The sequence below is a fragment of the Gallinula chloropus genome (genome assembly GCF_964237585.1).
Source record: "Gallinula chloropus genome assembly, chromosome: 12".
NCBI classification, from domain to species: Eukaryota; Metazoa; Chordata; class Aves; order Gruiformes; family Rallidae; genus Gallinula; species Gallinula chloropus.
This window is the reverse complement of record NC_140097.1, coordinates 19,811,983-19,831,309: the sequence shown is the minus strand read 5'-3', so window position 1 is coordinate 19,831,309 and position 19,327 is coordinate 19,811,983. Positions and strand designations below refer to the sequence as shown.

General features: G+C 52.0%; 1 protein-coding gene across 1 annotated transcript in view; it reads left to right on the top strand.

The window, feature by feature from the left end:
- The window catches only part of BSN (bassoon presynaptic cytomatrix protein), a gene marked incomplete at both ends in the record, with an annotated part of 94,830 nt that overhangs the window by 15,784 nt on the left and 59,719 nt on the right, over positions 1-19,327 (top strand). The window contains one exon of the mRNA XM_084269783.1: positions 9,234-9,633. Coding sequence (XP_084125909.1) covers positions 9,234-9,633 — 400 coding nt within the window. The remainder of the gene's footprint in view (positions 1-9,233; positions 9,634-19,327) is intronic.

The following is a 19,327-nucleotide window of genomic DNA, read 5'->3' as shown; positions in this document are numbered from 1 at the left end:
CAGAAATCCAGCTGCCCTTTCTAGTAGCTCTCTGCATTCACCCCAGGGACAGCACGTCATCAGGCAGAGTGGAGCCAGGGCTCCTGCGTGGCATCTGCGCCCTCCTGGCTCCCAGCAGCTACCTGCACCGCTCCTCTTACGCCGTGCAGCTAATTGCATCGCAGTCAAGAAGCGGCTTCTACTCTGTCTCTGGAAGATTTACATGTAGTTCTCTGCTATCACAGAGGAAACAGATCTTCCCTCTGCAGAGGCAGAATGGATATCGGACACCCTGCTTATTCCCCACAGATTTTAATGCTTTGAAGTTCAAGATCATAAATGTTCTCAGCAACAGTTATATCGCTTGAAGAGGAGACCTGTTCAAATCTTTCAACCTTCAGCGTGCCTGCTCCTGTAAAGCTGTCTCAGAAGAAATCTCTTTGATATAGATTGGACTGAGATCGTTACCTGCAGGCTGCTCTGTCATTCCAGTTGCTGGTGGCTCTGAGGGGCTTGGCCAAGATGCTGACAGCGGCGGCTGCATGTTTCAGGCATCAGCAGCTGCAAGAGCAGCTCCCCAGAGCAGCTTGTGGTGGTCTGCAGGTCACTCAGTGGCTTTCTGGCTTGGAAGGGCTTGTAGGAGACTGACAAAAGCCTCCCCTGACTCTGTGTCCAGGTCTTGGGCTACTCTGGACTCCGTGGGGACCAGTTTGCTTGCATTTGGATCTGTCGGGGATCAGTTGCCTTGCACTGCAGGTGTTCATTGTGGGCTGTCCACACAGGGGGACTGGGACACGTCAGGCCTTGGGCTTCTCTGGAGAGAAGTTTGGGGATGCCGAGCTGGTTGGTGGGAGCAGCCCTTGCTCCAGCTTCGAGCTGCCAAGTGCCCCAGGGGAAGGCGCTCACTGAAATTCCTGTCAGCCCAAATGGGGACAAGTTAGGTGCAGATTCAGCGCTCATCTGCCACGCAGCAAAATCAGAATGGAATGGGAACACACTGAGTGCACAGCTACAGCGTGGCTGCCAGCTGGAAACCTCCTCTTCTTACCTTTCCATGGGTTGTGTAGACCTCTGCATTTTAAACCAGGGGAACAGCCAGTGGCTGTGCTGGATGCGTTGTCTTTTGTGAAACCTGGGGCCAGAGGAGGAAGGTGGTGGAGCATCCGGTGCTGTTTGCCACGTGGCAGCACTGTGCCAGGATGCAGCTCCTCCGGGGAAGGGCGTTAGTTATGTGCAAGTGGCTTATGGCACTGTGTGCCTGGCAGTCCCCCTTGGACCCCAGCCCCAGTGGGGTTTCGTGGGGGGGCAGAGGACATGAGGACATCATGTTCCTCTGTGTTTGAGAACAGGCACGTGGGTGGAGGTTGGGGACTTGCCCGAATCGGGTGAAAGCCTTGAGCAGGAGCTCGAACACGCTGTTCAGCATCAGGAGATGCGCTAGGGATGCCTCAGGCACAGGAAAAATGCCCGACAGAAGCTGCATCTTATTTGACAGGGATAAAGCAACCCTGGAGCCCAGAGCTGGGGGAGAACGGGGTTTTTCCACAGCTCACAAGAGCAATTTGTTAGACACCGAGGCCCCCACAGGAGCGCTTGTGCTGGCATCGACTGAAATACTCCCTGACAGCTTCCAGTCACCATTTCAAATCGTCTGTTTTGCTTTCAGTTGTGCAGCATTTGCTGCTTTAAAGCATCCAGTACACACACTCCTGGTACAAACCTCTTCCCCCGTGCTCCTAAATGTAGTTAAGTCGGTGGCACTGGTGTTTGGGCAGGTGCTGGGTTTAAATTGGTAACTGTGTCCCTTTTTATCAATGCAGAGCCCGATGGGGAGCTGGATGTGGCACTTCTAGAGCTACGAAGCTGCCACTGATAAAACCCCCAAGCTCCGTGGGTGCTTCAGCATCACTGGCGTGAGAGTTTCAGTGCCTGTAGCTGGAACTGGAGGCTCTCCTCATCAGACAATTCTTGTTTCTGTTTATTTACTACAAGGTTGCACGCCCTATTTTCTAGCCTGCCTTGCTGATAGGCACTATAATACCAGCTAATATTCAGTATTATCCCACGCAGTTTCTACGCTGACCCATAAGCATTAGGAATTAGGTGTTCCTCAGTCACACCCAGTGCTGTTTTGACCTGGAGTGCAGCTCCCCTTTTGCTCAGCTACCTTCTTTTTTCCCCTTCTTTTTCTCCCCCCTAAATAGGTTATTTTCAATGATTCTTAAAATCAGTCATGTGGATGCTCACATCAGGTTTCAGTCAAACCAACTAGGTCAAATCACTGCTCGTAGCTGAGCAGCTCTAATTCTTGCTCGTTAAGCCAGCCTCCTCCTTGGGTGTGAGTGTCGACACATCTTCTGGCTTTTCATGCTCTATCTTGATTTCCTTGCTTCTCCCCCCACCCTGTCCCCCACCTTGGTTTTATTGTGAGTAAGCTGTCATTTGTTTTCCTTCTTTTCCTATGAGGAGAAAAGCCTTGCTTGTCCCTGCTTCCTTATTTTTGATAGGGATGTGAAGCTAGGAGCTCCTTTCCTGAGGTTTAATAAAAGCAAGTGTAGAGCCCTGCATGTGGGAAGGAATAACTGCTTGTATCAGTACAGGCTGGGGGTGACCTGCTGGAGAAGGAGCTCTGTGGGGAAGGACCTGGGGGTCCTGGTGGGGACAGGGTGGCCATGAGCCAGCAGTGTGTCCGGGAGGGACAAGAAGGCCAGTGGGATCCTGGGGGCCATTAAAAAGAGCATGGCCAGCAGGTCACAGGAGGTGATCCTCCCCCTCTGCTCTCCCCTGGTCAGGCCCCACCTGGAATGTTGTGTCCAGTTCTGGGCTCCCTGGGATAAAAAAGCCAGGGATCTTCTGGAGAGAGTCCAGAGGAGGCTACGGATATGATGAAGGGCCTGGAGCATCTCCCCTGTGAGGAAAGGCTGAGTGAGCTGGGACTGTTCAGCCTGGAGAAAAGAAGCCTGAGAGGGGATCTGATAAATGTTTATAAATATCTGAAGTGTGGGACAGGGGGAAATGGGCAGCCTCTTCTCAGTGTCTGTGGGGACAGGACAAGGGGCAATGGCTGCAAGTTGGAGCACAGGAAGTTCCTCACCAACATGTGGAAGAACTTTTCCCCAGTGAGGATGAGGGAGCCCTGGGACAGGCTGCCCAGGGGGTGTAGAGTCTCCATCTCTGGAGAGATTCCAGCCCAATCTGGATGCCGCCCTGTGTGACCTGTCCTAGGGACCCTGCTTTGGCAGGGGGTTGGACCCGATGATCTCTGGAGGTCCCTTCCAACCCCTATGATCCTGTGATTCCATGGACAAATCCATCTCTGTGGAAAGCCTGAGCAGGCCATGCTCTCTGGAAAGGGGTGCTGCCATTGTTTTTCCTCTGCTTTTAAAATCCTATAATGTAGTAATTAAATTGGTCACCCAGACAGCAGGAGACCCATTGCAGCTGGCACCAGGCGGAGAAGGGGATGTGATCCACGCTTCCCTCTTGCAGAAAAGGGCTGCAGCTCCTGGAGGATTTACCCAGACCCAGAAATGCTGAGGCCCCATGGATGTGAGTGCTGCTGGGGTTCAGTGACAGCTGAGCAGGCAGATGTGGCCGGTGTGTTCAAGGGTGGGAACATGAAATTAGGAGAAACCCAACAAAATAGGAGAAAAATCAACACACGTGCCCTCCCTTGAACATCTCCACACACTGTGCCTGACTTGAGTTACCAGCCATGCCTGTAGGTGTTGTGTAGCATCCTTATTCCTTTATTTCATAGCAAAGATGTTCCCAGTGTTGGCCTTTACCTTGTGATGCTTATTGCTCCCAAATTGTACAGAAAAAGGACCTGTTGACACCTCTGGGGATGCTGGCTCCAAGCTTGGGTCTGCTCTCTAAAATTTAGTGCCACGGATGAACCTACTTGAGTTAAATCAGAGCAATTCTCTCCCACAGGCCCTGACTTGACATAGCAATTCCCAAATAAGACAGTACAGGATCGTAATCCAATACTGTGTCACTGTATTGCTTTCAGTCATCTTTTCCCTGGCACAGCCATGGCATTGGAAGGCAGGTTTAAGACAAATCATTAATTTTTCTCTGGAATTTAACCAGCCACCTGAGAGGGGAACGTTTGGTTTGGCTGCAGACAGGCTTTTTGCTTTGAAAGACTTCCCAATTCTTGTTATTTTAACAACAAAAAAAAAACCAACAGCATTTTTACAGGAGGGAGAAAAACAGGCATAAAAATCTGAGGTGCTCGTGGCATCTCAGGCTCGATGCTGTGGGGAATGGCTGTGACCCTTGCTTTTCATTACGTTGGTCGTGCTTTTGATCATCTCAGTCAACTGTTCCCTCCTCGTCCTTCTCCATCTCCTCCCAGCCTGCACCAGCCCTAAATAGAAGGGCTGGTTTCATATCCCTGCTCGTTCCTGAGCAGATCAAGGGAAATTCTGCCCCTTTTTTGATCAGAAGGACCTGATGGAGAAGCAGACCTGGGGGCAGATTAACCCATCAGGGTGGTTTTTAGCTCTGGGCTACGTGGCAAGCAACCTGGCAGCTTTGCCTCCCCTCTTGAGCAGAGCTGAGGGTTAATTTTTGTGGGTGTTTTGCAGCACTTCACACTGGGAGATGGGCAGCTTCTTCTTTCTCTGTGCAGGGAAGGGAGCGGAGGTGGTAGGGATACGCTGCAGAGCTGGGAGTGAGAGCCAGGCTTGTGATGCTGCAGAGCCAGCACTGCCCCACGTACTTGTTGGGGTTGAAATTCTGTATTCCTCCCTGCAGAAAGCCGTGCTCTGCGCTGCTCTGGCTGGTTCCATGTTCAAAGGACAGGCACACTCTTTGCTGGGATAAAAACTGGCTGGATGGCCGGGCCTAGAGAGTGGTGGAGAATGGAATTAAATCCAACTGGTGGCCGGTCACCAGTGGTGTTCCCCACTGGTTTGTACTGGGGCCCAGCCTCTTTAATATCTCTATTGATGATTTGGATGAGGGAATTGAGTGCACCCTCAGTAAGTGTGCAGATGACACCAAGCTGGGTGTCCCCCTGTACTCAGCTCTGGTGAGGCCGCACCTCAAATACTGGGTTTGGTTTTGGGCCCCTCACTACAAGAAAAACATCAAGGCCCTGGAGTGTGTCCAGAGAAGGGCAGTGAAGCTGGTGAAGGGGCTGGAACACAAGTCTAAGGAGGAGCAGCTGAGGGAGCTGGGACTGTTCAGACTGGAGAAGAGGAGGCTCAGGGGAGACCTTATTGCTCTCTACAACTACCTGGAAGGAGGTTGTGGTGAGCTAGGGCTCAGCCTCTCCTCACAGATAATCAGCAATAGGATAAGAGGGAATGGCTGCAAGTTGCACCAGGGGAGGTTCAGGTTAGAAATGAGGAGAAAATTCTTCTCCAAAAGAGCGGTTGGGCATTGGAATGGGCTGCCCAGGGTAGTGGTGGAGTCACCATCCCTTGGGGTGCACAAGGAAAGGTTGGATGAGGTACTCTGGGACATGGTTTACTGAGTAATATAGGTGGGAGGGAGACAGTTGGACTAGATGATCTCGGAGGCCTTTTCCAACCTTAATGATTCTGTGATTCTGTGAAAGTCATTCAGCTCCAACAAACCTGGAGAAGGTCGGGCAAGAGGTGGAAGAGCAGAGGGCTGGAGGTGGGCATCACTTAGGGTTGGGCTGCACCAGGGCAGGAGTCTGGCGATGGCTGGGTTTGATGCCAGCTTTCTGCTGGAAAAGGGAGGGAGTTTTAGAAAGCAAGAAGAAAGCCAACAGTTTTCAATTTAGAAATTGCAAAAAATAAAGGAAGAAAATGGCACCTTCCCAGGTGCCGGACGTGCCGGTGGTTGCTGGCAGAGTAATAGAGCTGCCTGCCCAACCTTCTCTTGATAAAGCATTAATGGACAGAGTATGATAAATGGAAACCTCGATGGTGTGATGGGTAATGAGCTTAGTCAAACACATTTGAAGTTCTTCACTTGTGGAAATGTGCAGCTGCAGCCCAGGCAGCCAACCGCATCCTGGCTGCATCACCAGCAGCGTGGCCAGCAGGTAGAGAGGGGATTGTCCCCCTGCCCTGCCCTGCTCTGGGGACACCTCACCTGCAGTGCTGTGTCCAGCTCTGGAGCACTCAGCACCTGTTGGAGCGAGGCCAGAGGAGGCCACAAAAATGATCCAAGGGCTGGATCTCCTGTAAAGACAGGCTGAGGGAGTTGGGCTGGTTCAGCCTGAAGAGGAGAAGGCTCTGGGGAGACCTTACAGCAGCCCCTTCCAGTCCCTGAAAGGTGCCTATAAGAAAGCTGGGGAAGAATGTTCCTGAGGGCATGGAGCCATAGGACAAGGGGGGGTGGTTTTAAACTCGAAAAGGGGAGATTTTGGTTTGATATTAGGAAAAGATTCTTCAATGTGAGGGTGGTGGATCACTGGCACAGGTTGCCCAGAGGCAGTGGAGGTCCCACCCCTGGAGACATTCAAGGTCAGGCTTGATGGGGCTCTGAGTGACCTGATCTAGTGAAGATGTCCCTGCTCACTGCAGGGGTTGGACTAGATGACCTTTGAAGGTCCCTTCCAACCTTGCACATTGTATGATTCTATGATTCTACTTGGACAACTCAGTTGGTAACTGTGAGAGATGCTGAACTTAGACCCTGCGGAGATGTTTTACCATCACCCAGTATTTCTAACTGAGCAGTTGGGGTGGTACAGAATCAGTACAGCCCCCACTGAGTGCATGAAATCCTGCCTTATGGAGGCATCCCAGTCTACTTGCTAATGACCTGGTGGCACTGAGGGATAATTCCTTGGGGACCTGGTTAGCAGCCTGATGCTAGTTAATATTTTTATCAGCAAAAAAGAGGGCTGCATGGAAAAAAAGTGGATGAGCCATGGTTTGGACTTGTGTAACAGCAACAGAAGGGTTCATAGGTGAGTCTGAGGCATACAAACGGAGCATCCTAGCAGAAGATGCCCCTGACTCGATATGGACATTCTCACATTCATTCCTGGGGCATGTCTCCTGTATTTGGTTATGATATTTGACAGACCAGGTGATTGATTCCTTCTGGTCTTAAAATTCCATGGATAGGTTCCAGTGATGCAAGGGAGAAGCACTCTTTATTTAAAGTTCTTGGGCTAGGTAAGCCAGACTGCTAGAGCTGCTACTGCCAGCTGCAAAAACTGAGGGTAGCTGCTCATCACCGCTGAGCCCTTTGGCTGTGGGTACCTGCTCTAAGTTTTGCCATTTCTTGCTGAGGTGGGAAATGACACTGCAGACGAGTGATGCCTGTGGTGGACCCACTATAACCACCTGGTGTCAAACAGTTTGTCACGTCAGAAAAGGTTCCTGTTTTGAAGTGTGCAGGGGAATAGGTGTCCTCTCATTCTACAGCAGTTATTCGACCTGGTAGAATCACAGAATCACAGACTGGTCTGGGTTGGAAGGGACCCCAAGGATCATAGAGCTCCAACCCCCCTGCCACAGGCAGGGACACCAACCTCCAGGCCTGGAGCTACACAAGGTTACCCAAGGCCCCATCCAACCTGACCCTGAACACCCCCAGGGATGGGGCATCCACCACCTCTTTGGGCAGCCTGTTCCAGCCCCTCACCACTCTCTCTGTAATAAACATCCCCCTAATATCTCACCTAAACCTTTCCTCCTTTAGCTTCACTCCATCACTCCCTTGTCCTGCCATTCTCTACCCTTTTAACAAGCTGATTCCCCTCCTGTTCCTCTGCTCCCTTCAGGGACTGGAAGGCTGCAGTGAGGTCCCCCTGCAACCTTCTCCTCTCCAGGCTGAACCAGCCCAGCTCCCCCAGCCTCTCTCTGTAGGTGAGGTGCTCCAGCCCTTTGAGCATCTTTGTGGCCCTGATTAATCTCACGGAACACGTGTTGTTTCGGTGCCCCGGCAGGACAGTGGGTATTCCCATGCAGACCGGCTGGTTTGATAAGGGTCCAGTTTCTGGTTTGATAAGGATTCCATCTAAGGAAAGGAGACACATTCTGCATTTGCAAAGCTTTCTGATGCTGCTGGGGACTGAGCTGCCCCGGCCACATCGGGTGGGGACACCACACGTCGGGGAGGCGAATCCCAATCCTGATCCTAGGGGTGTCCACACAAGGACAGGGCGTGCAGACGGCGCTTACCCGGTGCCTCTGTGCACAGCCAGGCTGCTCTTCAGCCTGGAGCAGAGCAGGGGACTCCCTGCCTGCTCCGCTCCCTTACCCTCGTGCGGTTCCTCCTTCAGAGACTCGGGTTTCAATCCACAGCCCAAATAATATTCCCCAAGCGCTATTTTAATATTTATTTTCAGCCAACTTCCTATTCCTGTGGCAACGTGCACTTTGGATTTCATTAGTTTTATGCATTTAAGTTCCCTTTTTAAACCTTTATAAGGTCAGACCCCGCTTGGGTAAATCAACAATTTATTAAATGTGAGTTTCTGAGGAATATTTTTCCCTCAGCTGGCAGCAGGTCTCAGGGAGTGGGGCGTGGGGGGGTCCTGCCTTTTTAAGAGGTATCTGCAGGCACTATTGATAAGCAAATTGTTCTGTAATTCCAGAAACATCTTCTGTGGCAAATTCCTTCTCATATGCTGGTGGCCTGCCAGCAGCATCTCAAAGGGTGTCAGGCATCCCACTGTGCTGCTGCCTGACCAGCACCCAGTGCAACTCTGCCGTTCCTCCCTGGAGCCCTGGTCTCACAGGGAGGTTTCATACCCCAGCTGGGTTTTACCCAGCAAAGCCTCACACCCCAAAAAGGGTTCAGCTGGGTGGCAAGCTCCTCTGAGCTCTGGGAGGGGTTTTCCTTGGGAAGCAGGGCTTCTCACAGGTGTTTCTCTTCATAGAAGTAGGTTGGGAGAAGGTGTGGCTTAGTGTGAGTTGGCTGCCTCCTCAGGGAAAGGGCCCCACAATCTGCAAACCAGAGCTGCTGCCTCTTCCAGCACTGGTTTGTGCTGGAGAAGCTCTAAGGGGAGATCCTGGCTGGCAGGAGGCTGAGCTGCCCCAACCCCCTAACTTCACTTTCTGACTGAAGTTCAACTCGGGATCCACCAAATAATTCAATTACCTTGTTATGTAAGAGCAAGCTGAAGCTCTGCCTCGTTCCACAAGGTACAGTGTATCCTTCCACCGAGCTGAGCAATTTCCCTGATCTGTGGCGTGGTTTCACTGTGCCTCCTTGGCAGCACCAGGGCTTCGGGGGGGCTTTAGGTGCTTTCTGCCTTGACTGGAATCATTTGGATGTACTAAACCTGTGTGTCTTTGATGGTGTTTCAGCACGCTGAGGAGACCGGAGCAGCTGGATCAGGCAGCGGGCCAGCGGGCAGCATCCCCCTCCCTTGCACAGACTGCGCCCAGCTCCCAGAGCCCCCGGGAGATGAGGGGCCGGGGCCAGCCTGGAGCAGCGGCGGAGGGACCGCGGAGGATGCTGCAGGTGGATGCCAGGAGCCAGGGCACCGGGAAGTCTCCCTCGGCATCGCCGGATCGGGGCAGCACCCCTACCTCTCCCTACTCGGTCCCACAGATCGCCCCGCTCCCCAGCAGCACGCTCTGCCCCATATGCAAGACGACAGAGCTCACCTCCTCCCCCGGCCAGCCGAACTTCAACGCCTGCACCCAGTGTCACAGCAAAGTCTGCAACCAGTGTGGCTTCAACCCCAACCCGCACCTCACCCAGGTAACGCCTCTTCTTCCTCGGGTAGCCTTCCTCACCGGTTCGGGTGGGCAGTGGGATGGCCACCTCCAAGGTTTGCAAGGAGAAGCCCTTGTGTTCTCCAAGCACAGAAGCTGCACCTTTGCTGTTGGCAGCTGCAAAGCGCTGGCTGATGAGGGGATAATTGCTGTATGGTGATCTTTGGTGAGAGGGGGAGGGTAAAGCAGTTAAAGGGAAATGAGAGACCACCAGAGAGGTTTGGTCTCTGTGGCTGGGACCCCAGAACGCTTGGCTGAGGTGAGGTCTGTGCACACAGAAGTGTCCTGAAGTCCAAGGACTGAGCAGCGGGAGGGGAGCAGAGGGATTACTGGCAACCCCGAGGTGTCTTAGACCCAGACTCATCCCAGGTGATGATGTTTTGGGAGGGGAAGGGTTTCAGACAGCATCGTGCTGGTGGCAGGACAGAAGTGTGAAGAGTTGCTTGTGAGATGATGCCTGGCTGGGGAAGTGTTTTGTGGGATGTGTGAAAGGGATGTGCAGGGTTCCTGGGGGAGGATGCGACAGCAGCGGGCGGTGGATTGGGGGTGTGTGCTGGGGCTGGCTGGGGTCCCCCTGCCAACCCATGGGGTCAGAGACCCCCACATGAGGCATGAAGGGACACAGGCACCCCTTTCAGCAGTTAAGGGCCAAGCCATGCAGATGCCTCCTCTCAGCCTTAATAACAAATGCTGAGCCATGCTTTGGGCAGCTGCTGTGCTGCTGCAGGGTGTGAGGAAACCAAGCTGGGCACCCCTGGGTACCTGCACCTTATTGCCAGTTGCTGTTTCTGGTACACACCTGGTGGTGTTTATGCTGGATGTAACAAGATGGAATTAGCCAGGTACTGCTTTTGTGCCCCTGTAAAGAGGTGTGTACCCCTCTGAAGATCAGGATGTGGCCTCAGATGTTAATAAAGGGCTCAGAGGTGGAAATTCAGGCTCCAGCAAGGAAAAGTCACGGGTCCCTTTGCTGTTTCACCCTTAAATTGATTTACTAAACATGTATTTTGTTTTCCAAGCATTGCATTGAAAGTTGACCAACTACTCTGAATAGCAGCAGTCAGACAGCAAATAAACAAACAAAACTGCCACCATTTGCTCAGTTTCTGCTCAGCCCAGACCTGTCCTGGACCCGTCCCCTCTGCCTTGCCCTGGAGTTTGCACTCAGCAGCCCCTGCCCCAACTCTCTTGCAGACACCCACGTTAAAATGTGCCTGTACACACTCTGCTTAGCACCTCCAGGTCACCTCTAGACATCTCTAGGTCTCTACACCCTCTGAAAGGTGATTGACCACAGAGTGTTTTTAAACATTGAACCAAAATAAAATGGACCTGGGGTGAAAAACAAAAGATGTGGGGATTCTTTTATTTGTTTGTTTCATTGTTCTGAGCTTGATATGCATGGCAACAGTGAAGAACCTTACTACTTGTAAGTAGTTTGTTGAGGGAGCTGAGGGATGAAAACGTGTGCTCAGGATGGCTGTGTGTGGCTTGTGTTGGCAGCCCATGCGATGGGCTGGCTGGTGGTTACTGGGTTGTTGGGGTGTTACGTGCTTTCTGCAGCATTGCTGCTTGTGCTGCTGTTCCTGAATGGGGTAGGAAGGTGTCTGAAGCAGGCTGGGGGCATTAGGAAGGAGTTAACAGGGGTTGTGGTCCTTCTTGATGGAAGGAGCTGGGTTGGAAAGGATGTCTGGAGGTCAGCTGGTCTGAAACTGTGCTGGAAGCAAAGCCCCAGTGAGGGAGCTCCCAGATTTATCCATCTGGGACTCATCTCCCCAGGATGGACCTTCCACCTGTCCCACTGCCTGACTGTCCTCATGGGGCCGAGTGTCCATCCCTTCTGGTCCTGCAAACCCAGCCTGTGCTGCAGGGTGCCAGCACCGTACTGCTGATGAGGTGGCTTGTGGCGGTGCCGTTTCTGTATGGATGTATGGTTTCCCACAAATAGCTGACACTTCTACCTTGTGCTGCAGTAGACAGGGATTCATAACTTCTCTTTCTGCTTTCAAGGCAGGATTAAGTCATCAAAAAGATCACATTTTGTAAGGAAAACCAAGCCAAGAAAAACCAAAATTGTGTTTACTTGGTCTGTCCTCCCTTGGGTAATCCATGGGACTGCTGGAAACCACAGGTGTGGCAAGGTGATAGCCTCATGCCTCCTCTTCTGAAGCCTTTCTGAGAGCTGGGTGTTTGCACAAGCTCGATATACCTTTTTATACACACACACACACACAGCACACTTGTTTATTTAAATATAGAATAATTCTGTCTCTTCTATGTGTATATACACAAATAAACCACAGCAGACCTAGTCCATGAGCTGTGGTCCATCCCGCTCCATCCTGCTGCTGTCAAGGAGCAAGAGCAGGTTTTTCAGTGGCAGGTTAACCATACCCCCTGTGGAAACACTTCTGCTTTATATCTTGGTGGCATCTTCCACTCAGAAGCCATGTGCCTGCCTTGGAAAACCTGTTTCCTCTTTGCCTCATCTTTTATTTGCTTCCTTTTCATGTGCATCTGTGGTCATTTTATCCTAAAGGCCAGTAACAAGTTTCCATCGCGATGAAGCCTTTGGCATCGTGAGCTGATTGCTTTGAGGAAAGAAAAAAAAATACCTTATTTTGTGGGTTCATTGGGTGTTTTTAACTTGAATTTGCTGTGGTTTTATTGCCAGAAGACTGGGCAAACAGAAGTTGCTGTCTGCTGCCAGCATCGTTCAGTACTTTACGTGTAGGTAACTGCCACTTTTCCTCCGTTCACCTCCACATTCCGCAGTCATTGTGCTCGTTGTTGGGTCGTGTGCCAGTCTTCTCCTTCATTCCCTCGTTCCTGAGGCTCAGCACCAGTGCCACCAGTGGTTACTCTGAGCGAGGGGAGGTGGGAGGCTGGGAGCTCCGATGGCAGCGTTGAAGACCAGAAGTTAGGACATAGCAGTTTGCTTACGCTCTGGGTAGGAAGGGAGGCTTTGGGTGGAGACACCGTGTGTTAGGTGCGATGCTGCAGCCCTGACGGTCGTGTAGGGGTTTTAATTCCTCATTAAGTCTTTTCTCCTGGTTTTCCTCTGTGCTGTCTGAGGGTTGTGGGGGGTTTTTTTGGGGCAGCTCATTCTGCAGGACCAAAGGAACACTGTCATCTGCTCTGGGGGGAAGAGCTTGGTTTCAAGGCAGTACAATAGGTTTAGAAAATCCTCTTTTGATACATCTTTTGCTTTGTAACGCTGCTGCCGTGGCTTTCGCCTGGCTGCTCCTGCAGCATGTTCCTCTGATTGGATTTGCTCTGTTTGGGATCATAAGGAGTGACCTGCAGGCATCCTTTCTGTTTCTCTGGAGCTTTGCACTGCCACTGCACACTGTGAATTTGAGAAATTAATTTCTTTTCCAGTGTTCTTCTAACATTTTTGGGGAGGGGTTCTTTTAATTCATTTCTTCCCCATCCGAAGTGCTGAGCCAAAAAATGTAGAGCTTGGGTTTGATTTTAACCAAGAGCAACAGCACAGCATTAAGATAGGTGCTTTTGTTTGATCCAAAATGAAATCTGTGAGGTCTGGCTGCCCAGGACCTTCAGCTCAGAGCCACTTTGGGACTACAAAATGTCTGTGTCACCTTCCTTACACTTCCACTGTGGGGTTTGTTCCCCAGTTGGAAATTGAGTTGTACTCAGCATTGATGAGGCTGCACCTCGAGTGCTGGGTCCAGTTCTGGGCTCCTCACCTTCAGAAGGGCATTGAGGTCCTGGAGCGAGTGCAGAGAAGGGCAACCAGGCTGGGGAAGGGGCTGGAGGGCAAATCCTCTGAGGAGTGGCTGAGGGAGCTGGGGGTCTTCAGCCTGGAGAAGAGGAGGCTGAGGGGAGACCTTATCACCACCTACACTAACCTGACAGGAGGGTGCAGAGAGGTGGGCGATGGTCTCTTCAGCCAGGGGACGGGAGATGGGACAAGGGGCAATGGGCTCAAGCTGTGCCAGGGCAGGGTCAGAGCAGATGTGAGGGAAAATTCTTCCCTGAAAGAGTTGTCAGGGCCTGGCACAGGCTGCCCAGGGAGGGGCTGAGTCCCTGACTCTGGATGTGTTTAAAAAAGGGTAGATGAGGTGCTCAGGGATCTGGTTTAGCACAGGACAGGAACGGTTGGACTTGAGGATCTTAAAGATCTTTTCCAACCTCGTGATTCTGAGTTCATGGGATGCAGTTTCATAATTATTTATGTGCAGGCAAAGGGTAGGGTTTTCCCCTCAAAACCATGAAGAAAAAGGAGCATTTTATATGTATAAGTTCATCACCATCTTACTTTTTCTGAAGTCCCCACTCTTGTCCCCAAGCCACTCTGCCAGCATTCCCTGGACTTGTCCATATGGAGTGGTGATACCCATGAAACTCCAGTTCTGCTTTAGGGAGGCTGAAGAGATTCTTGGTGCTTTTTACATCATCAATACAGAGTAATATGAAATATTTAAAATCCCAGAGAACAAACCAGTTCCCTGCGTGCTCCATAAGATCGTCACCAACCCTTGAGCAGGGATTTTTGGCAAGTGAAACGTAAAAAGTCTCAGGGAGGATTAAAAACTTTTTGGTTGGTTTCCCAGCAGTGGTCAAGGGTGATTTGTTATTATTTTAATTAATTCCTTTTTTTGGGGGGGTGAGGAAAACCTCTCAGCAGCTCTTGGCTTGTCTGTAGTGGGGGAGGATATCCAGAAAAATAATTTCAAATGTTTAGGTAAATATTTGAATTGTGGTGATGGAGAGCACAGCATCAGCAGAGGAGGTCAGGATGAAACTAGGTATGTATGGATGCCCTTTAGAGGGCTGTGTCTGTTGATACCTCACAGCCTGTTGGTGTCCAATTTTTCAGTAAAAACATAGAATCATACAGTGTGTTGGGTTGGAAGGGACCTTTAGAGGTCATCTAGTCCAAGCCCCTGCAGTAGCAGGGACATTTTCACTAGATCAGGTCGCTCACAGCCCCATCAAGTCTGACCCTGAATGTCTCCAGGGATGGGACCTCCACTGCCTCTGGGCAACATGTGCCAGGGATCTACAGTGTTCTACCACCCTCAGAGTGAAGAACCTTTTCCTAATATCCAACCTAAATCTCCCTGTTTCACGTTGGTGGCTCCTGTCCCGCTGTTTTTGTGAATCTGCAGTATTTACTCTTCCAGAGGCTTTGACTTGATGAGTGACCACTGTTTCAGCAGCCCCCAGAGCAGAGGGCTGTGTTTAGTGCTGCCAGGGGGGTTATTAATGCTACATTGAACCCATGGCCGTTAGTAACAGCACCACATCCCCAATCTCCTCTTGCATCCCTCTCGCCTCCTGCCTGTTGTTCACTGAACACCCACACTACTGCAGGTCTCTGATTCCCGCTGTGTCTGTGTGGGTGACATCCTCAGGGGTGTCAGTGGTTCTGCCCGGGGGTGCAATGGATGCTGCAGCGATTCAGAGGGGGGCAGCTGGGTGCAGGTCCCCTGTGGTCCGGGTAGATCTGAAGTTATCAGAGCACGACTGTAGTCGATGTTTCTGTCATTTATGTGGCTTGAAGACACATTTTATGGTACCTTCTGATCTGAGGTGCTGCCCTGTCCTTCCTGGGTGTTACTGTGGGGGTTTCTGGGGCTCTGGCTGTGGCCTCTGACCGGTGAGCTTGGGGGGCACTGAGGGGTAAGGACTGGAGGGTTGGAGGAAAAAGGATGAACAAGTTACTTGCCAGTAGGTAATTAGACAGGATTTTTATGAGGCTTTTGAACTCCCTGGTCTCTCTCTGCCTTTTGAAACCACTAAATCAGTCCTCCTCCTTTCTGGTGCTTCATTGGGAAGCTGTGGGGTGATGCCAGCCTGGCACCTCCTAAATATCCAAGTATTTTCTGGGTGCATCAGCTCTGAGTTTGATTTAACTCTTTGTGATGGGGCTGATGGCAGCGGAGGAGCTGCGAGACGACGTTTACACCGTGTCCTCTCCGGCTGAACAGCAGAGCCAACAAGGTTTTCTCCTGCCCTTGGGACCTCGCTGGCGATTCATTTTCCTGCCTGCAGAGCAGCCTCCAGCCTCAGCTGCCGGCGCGCGCGCAGCACCGCGTCGCGAGGACGTGTTATCGTGCTCGTGCAGAAACATGAGGCTGCGTGTAGAGATTTTAATTCCCCGTTTCCTTTAAAGAATGGGTGCTGGGGCTGGAAAATACCAGGTCTCGAAGAGCAGATGCTGCAGGGGGATATTTAACAGTAAGCATTTTGCTGGGGTTTCACCCCTGCGTGTCTCGCTGGTGGTGGTTGGGGAGATAAGGCTGTCAGGCTGGCTCTGCAAGCAGCCATCCTCCCTTCTGTGTGTGTATATATTTATATATATATATATTATTTCTTTCCTCCTTTTTTTGATGGGATCAAAGCCCAGGGCACCCTCAGGCAGGCAGGACGTGTGTGCCACTGCAGAGTTAGGCAGCTCTTTGCGCCCGACGTGGGAAGGTTACACCCTATATCCAGCCAGCCCCCTGTGATGCTGAGTCAAGGTGCCCATTTCGGAACCATTTCTCTTTCAGCATCGCCCGTCCTCACGCTATCGCTGTAAGAATAAATCTGTCGCTCGTGTTACGCTGCAGATCTGGGGAGAAATTTTCCATTGGATCAGGATGCACAATAGGAGAGGAATGAGAGTTTGATTCTGGTTTGTTTGGGTGTTTGGAGCAGAGCTTCAGCCAGCGGTGACCGGTATGCGCAGCGTGTGATGCTCGTTGCAGGAGCTGGGGCTCGTCGTGGCTGAGACCTTCTCGTAAGGATGCAGTGATTTGGGCAGCACCTGCCCAGTCTGTCCCCTTGGAGCAGCTCCCCTCCCTGGTTCTGGGGGTTACATCCGCTGCACGGGCTGGTGCTTGCCTGGGATGTGCCCACCTGCGTTGTGCCCACCTGAAGAAGCTGCTCTCTTCATCGGCACCTCCTGAGCTAAGCACTAAAACCTAAACTAAACGTGCTCCTTGGGATCGCAGCGACTATTCCATGTGTTTTCATAACGACAAAACATTGACAGGAACTATGAATTTATCTCCCCGGACCAACTGGTTGCCACATGTGTGTTTCCCCTATTTTAGCCCTTCCTCACCATCACCCCTCACCTCTTAATCCCTTTATCCCTACACCGAGCATCCCAGCCCTCCTTTCACCCTGTATCTGCAGTGTTGCAGCGAAGGATGCTTCTGTTACCTCTTGGTTAGGCTTTTCTCCCCACCCCCTTTATTTAACTTCTGCTCCATCATCTTTAACAGGGTGATTAGCACAGAGCACAGCAACTATTGTGAAGCTGGAGGAGCAGCACGCTTGGGCTGGCTGAGGTTTAAACAACTCGTTTGCCTTTTCAGCCCCTGCTGCAGCCCGAGCAGGGGCTTCTCCCCACTGGCTACAGCGACTGGGCTGTTTGACACATCACAATTTAACTTAGAGCCAACAACAACCACCAAAAAAAAAGAAAAAGAAAGCTCATGAGTAATTCTGGCTGTTCCTCCCAGCGTGCTGCTTCTCGCCGCGCTCTGCATAGATGATTCAAATAATGCAAAATTCACTTGTGGAAAATGTCAAGGAATATCTTGGCTAAACGGTTCCTGGTGACTAATGGGGCTGTGGCTCACGGTGGCTCTGCTGATGGCTGGCTCCCATGAGCCATGGCAGCGGGGACCTGACTGTGGAGGGACACGTAAAGGTCCGTGGTGACATGTTAAATTGTTTGGAGGGGATGGGGGAGCGCGGCTTCCTGCGCACCGGAGCGATGCTGCAGTGGAGAGGGGTAGTAAAAGCAATGGCAAGTGAAGATGAACGCTCCTGAGCGATGGGAAGTGGCCTGCTTTCCTCTTGGCATCTTCTGTCGCTTCATAAATACCAAGCCCAGCAAGCCGCACGCGCTGAGCCGCCGCCCCGCGCCCTCCTTCCCTCAGTACATCCAGTTACCACAAGCTGTTTGCTTGGATGCGCCGTGGTCTCTGTTTTGCTTTCAACTCGCGTATCGCTCTGTCTTTAGAAAGACAAGTGAGCTGAGGAGCGGAAACGGCTGTCAGGCTCTCCGGAGCAGAGCGGGGTACGGAGGCAGGAGGCTCCCCGTGTTTCGGGAAAGCTTCGCCCTGTCTGTTGTTCGCTTTCTGTTCTCTCCCCTGGCTGCCCCTAGGCAGAGGAACGAGATCATTTACAGCCGGTGGTGATGGATGGGGCTGTGCTGCTGGCACGGATGCTGCTCCAGGTTTTCCTACTGGTTGAGCATGTGATATGTCCCATGTGGTTGAGTGTCCCTCTGGATCCCACTCACTGCACACAAAATCTCCCCGTGAGCAGCCGTTGCACAGGGCATTGTAGCCCTGGCTTGTGCTGTCTGGTTTGCGATGGACATGTGCTTGGTGGTGAGGCGCTGCACTGCCTTCACAGAGCCCCGGAGAGGAGGCTGCACGGCTCGTGGTGCCTGGGTGGGGACCAAGTTCATCCCTGCCACGTTAACCCCTGCTGATCATCTTCCTACAGGCAGCAGAGAACAGGGTGGTTACACGGAGGGTGTCAGATGCTCCCCACCCTGCATCCTCTGTGGTGTTGTCTTGGGGGGCTGTGTCTCTGCTGTGGCAGAGCCCCGGTGCAGAAGGAAGAGCCGTGATGTGGCTCTCCCTCCCTGTCTGGTAGCAATGTATGAGATTCGTCCAGTCCTTAAAGAGGATGGCATCTTGGTAGCATCTCTTTTCACCCGAATTTTAGCTGATCCCTGGTGCTGTTCATAGAGCCGTGTGGGTTCCCATCACCAGAAGCCAACCTGCTTCTTTCTAACCCAGTTTCTTCTTGGTCTGTTGGCCACGGTCATGTCTCGGTGCTGGGAGGGGATTTGTGTAGCACAGTGGACTGAAAAGCTTCAGAAATTTCTGAGAACAGTGCCGAGAGCAGCCCATGCCTGTGGAGGTGTTCCTCACCCCTGGAATTCAGGCTCATACAGGTTCCTCTCTGATTGAATTCAGGCTCATACAGCTTTGCTCCTGGCCCCAGCTCATCTTGGAGATGCAACATGCAGCCATGCTCCTGGGCTACCCTTGTCTGAGGGGAATGGTCTTCACAGGGCTGTGAAAAGGGGCTGTTCTAGTTCCGAAATGCCCTGTTATCTGGGCTGCAGGCCTTCCGATTGAGGGCAGCTGAAGGGTGGGATGTTTCGGTTCTGGATTTGGCTGTGTTGTAAATAGGCTGTGCTGTTCCCTTGGCTTACTGCTCCGGGTGAAATCAAAGCCAAGTTCTGGGAGTGGATCTGTAGGGAAAGCTGTGGTCTTAGAGGGGTGGGAGCAGACTATGCAGCAGGTCTGTGGGAGGAAAGGTTTGTCTGAAGGAGCTCAGGCATGGACCTGGCATGGCGTTAAACCAGCTAGGAGTCAGTTCTGAAGCTGGAAGGCCCAGTGTGTCCCTCCCTCCCCTTCCTCCCTTGCCCCCTGCCCCCTTTGATGCCCATCTCCTGCATCTTAATTGATCCCCAATTGCTTGTGTGGGATTGACACTTTGCATTCCCCCCCCTACCTGCTCTGAAACCCTCCTTGCTGTGTCCGAGCCCGGGGCTTAGACTGACCAGACCTTGGAGCTGGAGACCCCTGTGGGAGAGACCTGAGTGGTGGGTAAGGACAGACATTCCTGTCAGTCCTGCAGAGAAGGAGTTTTGGTGCCCACACACCTCCAGCCACCCTCTTCCCCTCCGAACG